This window comes from Electrona antarctica, assembly GCF_951216825.1.
Source record: "Electrona antarctica genome assembly, chromosome: 5".
In the NCBI taxonomy this organism is placed as follows: domain Eukaryota; kingdom Metazoa; phylum Chordata; class Actinopteri; order Myctophiformes; family Myctophidae; genus Electrona; species Electrona antarctica.
Genome location: NC_136810.1, coordinates 11,379,712 through 11,394,291, shown reverse-complemented (window position 1 = coordinate 11,394,291; position 14,580 = coordinate 11,379,712). Strand labels below are relative to the sequence as shown.

Below are 14,580 nucleotides of genomic sequence, written 5' to 3'. Positions count from 1 at the left end.
GTTAGACCAGCAGAGGGAGTGAAAGAACGTTACCAGTAGATGTTCTAATGTTCTGGTATTTAACTCAGACAGAATGGAAAATCCAAAATGAGTAAGGAAAGGACTGGACATTTATAATCCTCCGAGCTGACTTCAGAAAAAAGAGATTCCAGTTTTCCATAATGTATTAAAAGGACAATGAAATTAGAAATCTGAGAATCAGGCCACATCATGGAATTTGAAACTTTGCCTGTGTTATTCAGAACAAGTTGAAAGTTATGTATAGTTTAATATAAAAATATCTCTGCTGTCGGGAAGAAACCACCTAACTCCAAAATGTTAATTTTTCAGAAAACAAAGCAATACTGCCTCAAAGTTGGTGTTTTGACTTTATATATTGCATGAGGTGGTGGAGTTAGCCGTTTTATTGGACAGTTTGACGGTCCAATGGAGTTAAGGTTTTGTCCGAAGCTCTTTTTTAATACTCTCCATTGGTTCAATATTTTTTTTAACCAACACAGACTTAAAGGGTGTTCAATAAACCTAAAAAAAATGGAGTTAGGTGGTTTCCTCCCAACAGCAACAATTGTTAATATTGAACACTTGACAACTAGCTCAAGGGAGAGGTGCATTTTAAAGACTCCAACAAATGCAAGAGCAAAATAATTACAAAAAAAACTTTTATTTGACCACAGGAGGCCATGCAAAATAATACAAGTCATTTACAATGTGTCCATTCTATCCTCGAACCAAAACCTGAATTGATCTACACTCAGTGATCCCAGAAGAGTTGTTCCTGTTGACCCAGTAGTATCACATGGGGCAGTCATAGATGTGTATGGCTCGGTCATCTCCAGCTGAGATGATCTTGGACCCTGTGTTGTTGTATTTAACACTCCACACCTGGACAAGGCAGGGGCAGAGGAAGTGAACCAGTGTTGACTTTGACAGCACATTTTGATTTAGTTTTATATGTTAAACAAATGGTCGCTTAAAACATATTCAATGATGTGCACACATTTTCACGATTTTTCAAAAATAGCAGATCTACAAGCTTGTAGTGTGGCACAAAGTGAGTGACGCGTTATCAACTTGTATGTCTGCTATTTTTTAATATTCAAAGTATAAAATAATGCTTTTCAGCTCAAATCTAAAATGACACAGATGCTTTCCTGGTCTTAATGGGTTTGAGCATCTCACCTGGTCCTGATGGTCGAAGAAAGTGTTGACACATGTTCTGGTGCTGGCATCCCACACCTTAACACTCTTATCTGATGAACTGGAGAGAGGAAGCAATAGGAGATGAGGGTTTTGAACATGACAGTGGTCGACATTATTATCGTTATTTGTGATAGTTGTTTTGTGACCAGTTGGTTTGTACCTGGACACAAAGTGAGTGTTGTCCGGGGAGAAGGCAACGTTAAGAACCCAGGAGGCGTGGCCACTTAGCGTACCTGCCAGGTTGGCATGTTGCCTGCAAAACAAAGTTTATGTACAATAACATTACTTTTAGTTTTTATATACTTTTGCAACTTCATATTAGATTTCATGTTGCAGACAGTAAACATATTACATCTTCTTGCAATTGTTTTGATTTTGTTATATACACCCAGTGTTACAAACTAAATGAAGATGCAATTAACAAAAAGAACATAATTACGGTACACAAATATCTGACACTGTCTGACTAGTGTGTGTGTGTGGGGGGGGGGTTATGTGTGTCCTCTATATTGCGAACAGTTAGTTATCTCTATTTTGATGTCAGTTCCTAAGATCTGAGTGACTACCTTTTTCCTAAATTGTTTCATTGGAATCGTTCGAGATCAAAGCCCGAGCTCCCGATATGGAATCAAATGCTGGGTCTCATCAGCCATTACCCAATTTGTCAATTTACTTTTGTTAAACTCTGGGTCGTCGACAAAATACTTGATATCATCGTCAGGATTCGTCATTAGTAATAGAACGAAAATACATTGCATGGATGCAACTGGGACGTATCCTCAGTGATGTATCCCAAGGTCATCGTGGTTTCCCACTAGGGAAAGACCAGAGCCACACAATCCGTTGGAACCACTCCGGAACTACTATGCCGGGACTGAGGTACTATTCTGGCATGTGGAGGGACTAGGCTCTGTGGGTTGACTCCTGTCCGGGCCCCTCCTACGTCTCACCAGGTCCACTCCGGCTCTCACCAGGAGTACAGCTAGGACCTGTGCGTTGCACCAGACTCCCAGCACCAGACACTTCATTCAGGAGTGGTGGATTCTTGAGCCGCAATGGTTCTGCAGGCTCCACCGCTGGGCAACAGTATGGGTAACTCGAATGGCCTCCTAAAGGCCTCACCGAAGGTTTTTGGGCTTCCTCCTCACGGAGGATGCAGGCTGGGGCGCTAACCCAGTAATATTGTGATGGCTAACAGTAAATAAATATAATAACAACTGGGTCTTTTTTTCTAACACATCATAGATGTTGATGTATCCTGGATGTGTATAGGACCAGTGAATTTAACTCACACATCATAGATCTTGATGTATCCATCGTCTGAGGCCGTGACAAGGAGCTGGGAGTCAGGAGAGAAGGTCAGAGACCTGATGGGCATAGCGTGACCTGCAGAAACACACACACACACACACACACACACACATGGAAGAAACATGGTCTATTATCAACCTTAATGGACATTTCTCAACCTTTGTTTTAATCCGAAGACATCCATGGGCCAGTACAACCACAGTATTCTACTGTTGGCCACTGGGAGCTGTCCAGTCCAACCATAGTTTCCCACTGTTCACTGGGATCTTCACTAGTATCCTACTGTTCACTGCGACCTGCTCAATACTGTACAAATATCCTACTGTTCACTGGGAGCTGCCCACTTGCCCAGTACAACTACAGCCTTACTCAAGGGCACCACAATGGTAAGTGATCTTTTTCCCCAAACAGCCGCAGGTTGCCACAGGTGACCTACTGTTGCCGGCTTGTGACCAGAAATGTAATTATTTTTTTAATATCTGGACTGGAAAAAGTGATACAAATATATTATGCGTGTACAGCACTTGTTTTGAAACATGTGCCATGAATAAAACATGATAAAATAAATATAATAAAAATAATAACACCTTTTGAGCAGTGAGGTCTTAATACTAGGTTATGTTGATGTAACATGATATTACTTAGATACCAGGTTTGACGTCCACATTATGCTGCATGTATTTATTTTTGAAGCCCAAACTGTACCCGTTTTCTAAGCACTCCAATTCCCTTCGAGCACTTCCTCAGCTGACCATGTCCTTTACTCCGGCTGGCACTTTGTAAGTCACTCTGCATAAGAGCATCTGCAAAATGACTAAAGTTGCCTTAATGTCTTCTACATTCCTCATCAACATGGCTGCTTCTACATACCTTCCAGCGTGTGCAGAAGTTTCCCTGTGGCAATGTCAAAGATATTGATGATTCCATCGATGGCTCCGCTGGCCAGATACTTCCCATCTGGACTCTGAAATACAACAGCAGCACAACACTCACAGCTCTGTTGATGAATGATGTACTAAGTATCATCATGTGGGGAAACTACATCTATTCAGATTATTAACCCATTTAGGCCTGACGTCGAAATTTAAAAAAACGTTCGCTCTGAAAGAATATATACCTATTCAAAGATTTGTGCCACATTTTTACGATTTCTCAAAAATAGCAGACCTACAAGTTCATAGCGCGCCACTCGGTGGCGTGCTATGAGCTTGTAGATCTGCTATTTTTCAATAGCTAAAGTATAACAGAATGCTTGAAACACCAAAAGGGGTTCCCGCCCAGAATGGGTTAATGTGATTTCAGGTTGACCTGCTTTATGTTGAGTTAATTTTGAAAAACACCACTGAACGATATATCTTGTCATTTTCCACGATCAATCATTCCAACCCATCTTCCTAGAAATGGCCATTAACCAGTTCACTCCATTATCACCGAGGCAGAAGTTAATGTATTACGTTTAATTGACCAACCAACCTAAAAACTAATTATATTTTCTCAGAAAACTACTGTAACAAATGAACACACAGTAATAATTAGCTTGTGTATGAATGTGTGTGTGTGACAGGGGAACACAATGTAATGGTCAATCTCTAGAAACAAACAAATCATTTAAATGTATTGTTATTATAATTACCGGTATTTACTGTCATTTCTTAAGATGCTACCCAGTGAATTAAGTGATATTTCAGTGGTGTGCAGTAACTAAATACATTTACTCAAGTAATGTACTTAACCCCTTTAGGACTGAGGCCGATTTTTCCTATATACTGTAGATAGCAACAAGAACCCGAAAAAGGGGTTCACGTCCTGAATGGGAAATGGACTTTTTTACAGGAGTATTTCCAATTTTCAGTACTTCTACTCCACTACAGAGGCAAATATTGTACTTTTACTCCACTACAATTATTTGAAAACTTTAGTTACTTTTACTACTAGTAACTACTACTACTATACAATTCGAAGAGCTTGTAGATCTGCTATTTTCAAAAGATTTTTATACATTTATAAATTTGAAAGCTTGTGAAATGGGACATTATGCATAATGAATACCTTCTACTTTTGGTAGTTTACGTACATTTTGATACCAAAATGTTGTACTTTTACTTAAGTTTAAAGTACATTTTAAATTCCGGACTTTTACTTCAGAGTATTTCTACATTGCACTATTGATACTTTTACTTAAGTAAAACATTTTAGTACTTTTTTACGCCACTGTTCCTTACATAAGCAATACTGAGGATAAATTTTCCTCTGGTGTCCAACGAGTACTCCTTCTTGCCACTCTCCACTCCAAAGATGTTGACCTTCCCATGGTGGCTGCCAGTAGCGATGTACTTGGAGTCTGGAGAGAAGGCGACTGACCACGCATCAACTGGAAAACACAGCAGAAGTGTATTTCAGAAGTATTTCTATAAATGAACTCTAGAGGTGGCAGTGGCTCCAGGGGTAGAGCAGGCACACTCTACCCCTTGAAAGGTAACGTAAACGTAATGTTCCCCGTTTGATCCCCGGGTCAGTGTTGAAGCAGTGTTCATTTTTGTCTACTAAAACTATGACAAAAGATGTTCGACTGCCTTTTTTCCAACGACGAAAACTACATATTAAAAACTGAATTAAAACAAAGCTATATGACTAACTCTAAGACTAAATATATTGACAATTTTGTCAACAAATGAAACTAACTAAATGTTAGGGAGGGACTAGTGTAGAAGGGTTCCAGTATAACTAATATAAGTCATTTTATGTTGGGTTGTGCTCTGAAAATTGTGAGCTTGTATTGTAGATCTTCCATTTTCAGCATGCAATCAAGTGTATAATCTTAGCCATCTGCCAAAATATTTTTTGTTGTCAAAATCAACTGTAGATTTAATAAACTAAAATTGTATATTTAGTCGACTAAAATATGACTAAAACTAAATCAGAATTTGCAGTTAAAATCAACACTGTGTTGTAGTGTCCTTGAGCAAGACCTAACCCCTAATTGCTCCAGGTGAGGCAGGTTGCCTTGCATGGTTTCCTCTGCAATCGAGTGTGTGAATGTAAAGCACATTGTAAAGTGCTTTGGATAAAAGGTGCGATATAAATTCACCATTTAGAATTGTTCTCTGGACACATCCAGTCCAGTTTGTGTTAGAGCAGACTCAAACTTACAAAAATACCTTATCAATTAACTACTTAAGCCCTTTTTATGTGAAAATAAGCCTCTACAAGCTCACGTGTTCCATCACGGCTCAATATTCAAAAATAAAAAATAAAATACATTTGTAGAAACTGTAAAAAATGAAAAAAACTAAAGAAAGAAAAATAAGCAAAAATAATTAAAAGAAAGATGCATACAGTATTTCATTTTGACCCATTCAAAGAAGTCTGAATAAGATATAGTGTAAGGGAGGTACAGTAGGTACTAGTGGAATGATTAAGGTCAGCTGGAGGTTAAGTGCATGTCCAGAGAGACAGAGGTCTGCATGTCCAGAGAGACAGAGGTCTCAGCCACTATCAACAGACAGCATTTATTTTACAGGGAAAGTGCTTGGAGACAAATAGATGGATAGTGTACAGCTCTCCATGGACAATGCCCCACACCCACACACACACACACCCACACACACACACACACACACACACACACACACACACACACACACACGTTGTGAGGTTTAGTTCCAGTTCATGACCTATAGAATGTGTCAACAGCCCTTCCATGTTTCTATCGCAGTGTGTTGGATCCAATGACGCAGACATCCACAGTGCAGGAGGATGGCGAGCAACACTCGTGTGCAAAGACACGAAGCATTAAGCTGACTCTAAAGCATATACACCAAGCATCTCTCTAATCTGATTTGGAATCCTAAAGCTCACAATGCATCATGATCGGCTAGTGGATCTGCCATTTCAAAAGAAAGAACATGTTTTCTTTGACATTGCCCAGTATAGGGATGTCAGGTTTAAAGGTGAAAAAACAACCAACATATTAAAACATCCGAAAAAACCATCACTGCTACCAGGATGGACCAGGTGTAACAGCCTGTGACTAATGTAAGGTGACATGGCATTTAGCTGGCTGCAGGGCAGAGTTCACACAGCACATCATGTCACCTCTCTGGGGAGGCAGAGGATGTTTCCTCCTGGAAAGTGAATCCAAAAAGTGGTCCTCAGTGTTTCCCATAGCCAGAAGCTGATGGGTGTGGGGGGAGCTATTATGCATGCACGTGCGTGCGGAAAACATTTGTCTTTTAAATTATTATTACTATTATTTTTTTGCGTCTTTGTTGCATTTTTCGGAGTCTTTTGCATTATTTTGTGGGGGCCCCCCACACAATAATGCATATAGGTGAAACACTGGGTCCTTTTATCTACAGATGTACCATATACAGAGCAGAACTCCCACCACGGGACTCGGGCAATCAATTACAGTTTTTCACGATTGTTAACACACAAAAACACACAATTTGCATAACCTTCACTTCATGTACCTAATCGCTCAACACAATTTGCACTACATCACACTCCCTTATCTGCATTAGACTCTTTCCTTCTTTACACTCTGATGTCAATTACACATCACCATGTTGTCAAAACACTACACACAATGTTCAGTTATTGCACACACTTATCACATAAAATCTCAAAGCATCAACCTACAATACACACTATTCAAATCTCTAAACATTCAGTTCTGGTGAGCAATTTGTTGGTAACACCTGACCACATAGATGACCCACAGTGAATCAACACCTGACCACATAGATGACCCACAGTGAATCAACACCTGACCACATAGATGACCCGCAGTGAATCAACACCTGACCACATAGATGACCCACAGTGAATCAACACCTGACCACATAGATGACCCACAGTGAATCAATGTGTTGGTAACACCTGACCACATAGATGACCCACAGTGAATCAATGTGTTGGTAACACCTGACCACATAGGGCAGCGGTGGCCTAAGGGTTAGAGGAGCGCCCTTGTTGCCGGTTCGATTCCCCGGACGGGCAGGAAAGATCTGGGTGGGGAAGTGATTGTCATCACTCACCCAACACCGCTGAAGTGCCCTTGAGCAAGGCACTGAAGCCCCAACTGCTCCCCCTGGAGCTGCTTAGTGGCCAACAGTATAAGACTGTGGTTGTACTGGTCAGCTCCCAGGTTTTAATGTGTATGTGTGTGTGTGTCTATGTGCAGGGCGTTGCTGAAAATGAGCACCTGTGCTCAGTTACTTCCCTGGGTAAATAAAGAATAAATAAAATAAAAAAAACAAAAAAACAAATAGATGACCCACAGTGAATCAACACCTGACCACATAGATGACCCACAGACAGTGAATCAACTTGTCATCTGGGACAATGTGAGCTTCCACCGGGCTGCTCAAGTGCGTGAGTGGTTCAGGACTAACCCACATTTCTCCGTTCTATACCTTCCACCTTATTCTCCTTTCCTGAATCCTATTGAGTAGTTATTTTCAGCTTGGAGGTAGAAGGTACTGTATATGAACAGAACCCACAGAGCCGGGTCACACTGATCCAGGCCATGGAGGAGGCTTGTGGCGACGTGAGTCCCCTGTCAGGGCTTTATGCGCAACTCAAGCGCTTGGACAGCCTGTGATGTGGCTGAAGCCCTCTGGCCAGTCAGGAACCGGGGGTATGATGCCTATAAATTACAGTATTTTTGGGGAAGGGGGCCCTTTCGAGCAAGCCGGTTTACAGTAATGTAATAAATACACATTTGTGTGCTGTTTTATGTTTGACTATGAAAAAGTAATCATACACCGAGTCATTTTACTAAAGGAGAAATGGCTCATTCTACATAGTCAGTCATTCATGTGTGTTCCATTTCTATGATTGTTTTTAATTTTGCACTTCATTGTGCTGTGAATGCTTGGTAGTGTGTAGCAAATGCTTAGTTGTGTGTAATCAATGAATGGTATGTGTGTGTGGCTGTGTGTACCAATGAAAACACGAGTTCCATTTTGGGAACAGTTAAGAGATTTGATGGCAAAGAGTCATCACGGAAAAGGAGTGTCAGGGTTTAGCATTTTGTGTGTGAGGTTTTCAGTTGTGTGTGTGCAGTTTTGAGAATGCTGTTGGGTTGGAATACAGTTGCAACCACTACCGTTTTTTTTTTCCCCGACCAATGACAAAGCTTCTAGGAACATCTTTGAATGCAGATTGTGCCCCCTAGATGTGTTTACCCATTGCTGGCTGTCTGAATACCAAAAAAATAAAAAAAGGTCATTAAAATGTTGACATATTATTGCTTATAGCAGCTTTAATGGCAAGTATTTAATACATTCAAAAATTAAAGAATTGTTCAAAAACAAAAAATGGTGAACTATCCCTTTAACACCTAGAGAAATACAGATAAGACTTCATATGCTATGCACACACAGCGTCTCCGTCTGTCTTGCTCTTACCCGGGCCTGCATCCATGGATTTGATCTGTTTTCCTGACTCCAGATCCCAGAGGCGGATGTGAGAGTCCAGAGAGCTGGAGGCAGCCAGGGCTCCATTGTGGCTAATGTCCACAGACACCACACCCAGCTGGTGTCCCTCCAGAGTCCACTGGAGCTCCAGTTTCTCATCACACCTGCAGGGGCACATGTGCTCAGTCATTTGAATGTAGCTTCCTGTGGTCCTTTGTGAAAAGGCTGTTTCGCGGTTTTGAAAATGTAATTATAATAAATAATACAATAGATGAGAGCACATTCTGCATTTGCCGTGGTAACTTTCAACAATATTATAATGCCTTTTTGGAAACCTTTTGAATTTGTGTTCAGAGAATCTGAGGTTCACATATTGTACAGTGAGCAAAAGTGTAAATAAAAAAAACTTTTTTTTAAACTCTTGGATTACATGTGACTTTGCAACACCCTGTTGAGGATGAACACCTGTAATACTATATACACTACTTAAGAACGGCCTTAAGAACCGCTCCAATTGTAGTAGAAAATATGGAGTCCAAATTTTTATTTAAGGGACTTGGTTACAAGGATGAGAAATTAGATGCCAAAAAACCTACAGCAGAACATTTTAAGGTGCAAAGGGAAGAAAAACAATTAATTTGTACTGAATGTACTGAATAATTGAACATCTCTTCGCAAATTTTACATTTTTGTTAACAAATTCCAGAGAGATCCTTGTTAATTGCGTGTGCTGATAAAGACCCAAAAAGCTGAAATAAATTAAATGTGAAATAAATGTCTTTCACGTCAAGGCTTGGACGGGCGTCTATTTAATTTTACTTTTCTTACCATTCATGCCAGTCAGTGTAGAACTGCATGACAGAGGTGTATGACATAGAGCCAATCAGTGTAGAACTGCATGACAGAGGTGTATGACATAGAGCCAATCAGTGTAGACCTGCATGACAGAGGTGTATGACATAGAGCCAATCAGTGTAGACCTGCATGACAGAGGTGTATGACATAGAGCCAATCATGTCATACACCTCTGTCATGCAGGTCTACACTGATTGGCTCTATGTCATAGAGCCAATAATCCACTCCGCTAAACAGTACCATTTCCAGACTTTGACCATGTCGTCTAGTGAACCAGTGACGATGGTTTCCGAGGCATCAGCTTCGCTCTTTCCCCACGCTGCTGTCCAGATGGCGTCATCGTGAGCTGAGAGGACAAACAAATACACATGTTAAACCATTATTATCTCTGCTGTCGGAAAAAACACCTACTGGAACTCCAAAATGTTCATAAAAATATATTCTTTTCAGGAAATGAAGAAAACCTATTTTGAAAACAAAGTTGGTGTTGTGAACTTGTGACTTATATAAACCTAAAGAATTGAGTTAGGTGATATTGGAGCAGCCTGGCAAGGAATTAAGACAATGCCATTGAGACTACACAATCAGTGGTCAGTTAACACAAACTGTCTGTATAAGAAGGGTCAGAGTAGGATGTATTGCCTTATAAGAAGGGTCAGAGTAGGATGTATTGCCTGAGGAGGACACTGGCCTCTTTCAACATCTGCAGGAAGCTCCTGCAGATGTTTTATCAGTCGGTGGTCTCCAGCGTTCTTTTCTATCCTGTGGTGTGTTGGGGAGGGAACGCTAGACAGAGGGACACAGCCAGACTAGACAGACTGATCAGGTCTTTTCTATGCTGTGGTGTGTTGGGGAGGGAACGCCAGACAGAGGGACACAGCCAGACTAGACAGACTGATCAGGTCTTTTCTATGCTGTGGTGTGTTGGGGAGGGAACGCCAGACAGAGGGACACAGCCAGACTAGACAGACTGATCAGGTCTTTTCTATGCTGTGGTGTGTTGGGGAGGGAACGCCAGACAGAGGGACACAGCCAGACTAGACAGACTGATCAGGTCTTTTCTATGCTGTGGTGTGTTGGGGAGGGAACGCCAGACAGAGGGACACAGCCAGACTAGACAGACTGATCAGGTCTTTTCTATGCTGTGGTGTGTTGGGGAGGGAACGCCAGACAGAGGGACACAGCCAGACTAGACAGACTGATCAGGTCTTTTCTATGCTGTGGTGTGTTGGGGAGGGAACGCCAGACAGAGGGACACAGCCAGACTAGACAGACTGATCAGGTCTTTTCTATGCTGTGGTGTGTTGGGGAGGGAACACCAGACATACAGAGGGACACAGCCAGACTAGACAGACTGATTAAGCGAGCAGGTAAGGTGACAGGGACCAAGCTTGACTCTTGGGTCAGTATTATGCGTGTCTTAAGTACCAGGTCTTATGACTTAACTTAAGACCTGGAGGCGTGGTCAATGCTGTTTGGCCACTCAGAATAGCCAAATGGCATTGATCACGCCTCCAGGTCTTAAGTTAAGTAATAAGACCTGGTACTTAAGACACGCATAATACTGCCCATAGTCTCTGGAGGTGTTGGACAAAACAAAGTGTCTGTCTGTGTCTGACTCGCCCCAACACTTTCACAATTTCAACTCGTTTTTTAATTGTCTTGCTTTGAAATGTCTGAGCTCTCTGAAAATGTTCAGAGGGTTTCTTTTCTTATACCTAACCACATAATGATATTGGGATATCTCAGCAGAGTGTCACCACTAAAACAACTTGCATTATAGAAATGGTGTATTTATTTGATACATAAACACTATAAATACATGTTGATAAATATGTATATACTCACCATGCTCTTGCTTGAACAGAATGCTGTACTGAAATGACAAAAGTGCAATGTACCTGTCAGATGTCAGACTATATAACGCACACGCACAGGTAGCTCCTTTCGGAACCCTACGTTAAAGTTTCTGACATTTTGATGACTTTACGTAGGGTTCCTTCTCGTCGACTTCAAGCGACGTGGGACGCAATCTGATTTACCCTGACTTACCCCTGTGCTGCGCTGTGGGTGTGACGCTGACATATTCCAAAAGAAGCATATGATAGCTATAGGAGACAACGAACCCTCTGACCCCCCCCGCGAACGGCTCAGAAGCCGTTAAGTATTTTTAATCTTTGTCAGACCGTTTTGGCAGCTCTGAAATTCTCTCTTGTTGACATCCCATTGTACCGCCTCCAGCATCTCGGTTGGCTAGCTGCGCCTCCCTACGCGCAGCTAGCCAACAGAGATGTCAACAAGGAGGGACCGAAGAGAGAATTTCAGAGCTGCCAAAATGGTCAAGCACAGTTTAAAAATACTTAACGGCTTCTGCGACAAAGGAAAGTTTCATTTATGTTTCCGTTGGCTCCTATAGCAGGTATATGCATATTTTGGAATATGTCAGCGTCACACCCACAGCGCAGCACAGGGGTAAATCAGGGTAAATCAGATTGCATCCCATGTCGCTTGAAGTCGATGATACCGGACCCTACGGGTTAGGGGTCCAAAGGAGCTCAACCCGGGGGTCCGGAGACGGGCTAACGCACAGGGAGCTCCACTGATCTCGCCGAAACCAGATTCGGCACAAAACTGGGTTCAAATGTGCTCTACCGCTATGCCACCAGAATGTGGAATACCCTTCCAAAAACATCAAAGGGTTGTGACTTCTTACCCTACTTTAAAACCGCCATAAAAGAGCAGATGTCTGCACATGGTAACTGGTCTGATTAACTTAACACCAGAAATGACGCCCTTTGAGAACGGTTTTGACGGAGTCCTGGGAATCACATTAATACGATCAGACGGGACTTTTCTGCTAACAGTTGTTTACCTGAGTGCTCATTGTTGATCCTGAAAGCTGTTACTTCTATAACCTAAAAAAATAAAACATACAAATCACGTGTTATACAGAATAGGTTCCACTGACAGCACCACGCACGTACGTTTACTGTGCGAGACAATCAAGTGCGACAATTTAATTTAGCTTCCCACAAATGAATGAAACGCCGGGACGAATGTATAGAACAAGAGTAAACATTACAATATTGTTTCTGAAACTAATAATAAAAAAATAAAATAAAAAAAACATCTTTGGTTGGGATGTTTTGGTTCACAATAAAGCCCCACAAATATAACTAAGAACTTGTCAACAATGGTATCAAAACAGCAGGAGCATTAGCATCCCAGTTTACTTTTCAAGCTTCACAGTCCACAGTAAATAAAATACAATAAACCGATCACGTCTGAATAATCCGAGGCTAGTCATAATGACAGGTTGCAGATAACAGGTAGAGACAAAATATAATGTTACTTACATTACATCAAATAATCCACGTAAAATATAGTATAGAATAAATACAGTGTAATGTGCTCGTTTACATCTGAGCCGCCATGATGACAACTACAACGCGTCACTTCCGCTTTCTTCTTCGTCATAGTTAGATGGATCATTGCATTACGTGCATTACTGCCAACTAACGGATGTTCTGTGAATTACTGAGTACGGTCCCAATTCAAATACATATACAATGAAATCAAAGCTGTAATGCATAACATTTTTTTTAGAGAATGTCTCGCCAAACATTAGATCATAGAGAAGACACTACAAATACACTCTCTGTCCCTGCGAGCAGGCTTCAGGCGTTTAACCCACGCCCCCCCCTCCCCACGGCCCACAGCCCCACACACACATGGCCTGCTGCAAACAAACAGACAGACACGAGCTCCTCTTAGCACCATTATGTGCTATCAGTCCCGACGTAATGTAAGTTTACCTCATGGAAGTAGTAGTCTACTCTGTCTGGTTACTATAGTAGGAAGCGCCGAAAACTGCTTAGTCGCAAGTGTGTGACAGTGTGACAGTTTGAAAGAGAAGTTAATTAATCTTCATAACAAACTGCTTGGTCGTTTAGTTTGTTCTGCAGGTGAGTAAGCATTAAGTGTGTTTGTGAGTGTGAGACTGTGAGTGAGTGCGTGTGCTGTGTGCAGCCATATAATACACACAATGTTTTGTTTGGGATGTACAGCACCAAATCCTTGAATGAAACTTCATTCTTAACTGTTTACCAATGATGGTTTAATTGAAAGTGTTACAACCTGAATTGCACATCTAAATTCTCTCTCAATTTTTTCAATTTACAATTTAGGCATTTGGCAGACAGACACTCTTAATCCAGAGCGATTTACATTAAGCAATAACAAAAAGCATGGAAATACATCACATACATAAAAAGTAGTTATCATGAAACATATACCGGTAGTATAGTATATATAAACTATACATACTATACTATACTATACAATACATATGTAATATAAAGTGCTATGACTACATACACTTCAATGCCTATTACTAGGCTGTACATGTTGTAACCAGAAGGATGGAGTGCATAACAGGCTGTGCATGTTTGAGTGAGTTGTACAGGACCCATACAGTATGTGGTATTGTGGCTCTTGGTCAGCTCACTTTCTTTCTTTCTACCGTACTTACTTATAGTCAAAGCTTAAATGGTCTCTCTCAGCTCCACCTGGCTTGTGTTGTCCACAGGTACACAACAATAAGCCAGGGTGATGATGACCCACAAGCTCAGCCTCTTCTCAGCACTGAGTCCATTCTCCTGTGACATGCTGTGAATGCTGGACCCTAGGGCCTGCCCTAAATCCCTGACCACTGCACTACACCAGAATGCTTGTGCAGTACAAAACATCCAAGGCTGAGTGAGAAGATGGCAGGCAGCCAGGAGAATGAGGC

At 41.4% G+C, this 14,580-nt stretch overlaps 1 protein-coding gene across 1 annotated transcript; it reads right to left on the bottom strand.

The window, feature by feature from the left end:
- Positions 1–642: 642 nt before the first annotated feature.
- skic8 (SKI8 subunit of superkiller complex) lies at positions 643–13,250 on the bottom strand. The gene is made up of 11 exons (XM_079501127.1): positions 13,145–13,250; positions 12,661–12,703; positions 11,637–11,664; positions 10,029–10,134; positions 8,925–9,097; positions 4,734–4,882; positions 3,382–3,475; positions 2,493–2,586; positions 1,361–1,453; positions 1,180–1,258; positions 643–882 (listed from the first exon to the last, which is right to left on the bottom strand). Exons 2-11 carry the CDS (start codon positions 12,670–12,672, stop codon positions 793–795), a joined length of 918 nt encoding a protein of 305 aa, XP_079357253.1. The 5' UTR covers positions 12,673–12,703; positions 13,145–13,250; the 3' UTR covers positions 643–792.
- Between the last annotated feature and the right edge of the window lie 1,330 nt (positions 13,251–14,580).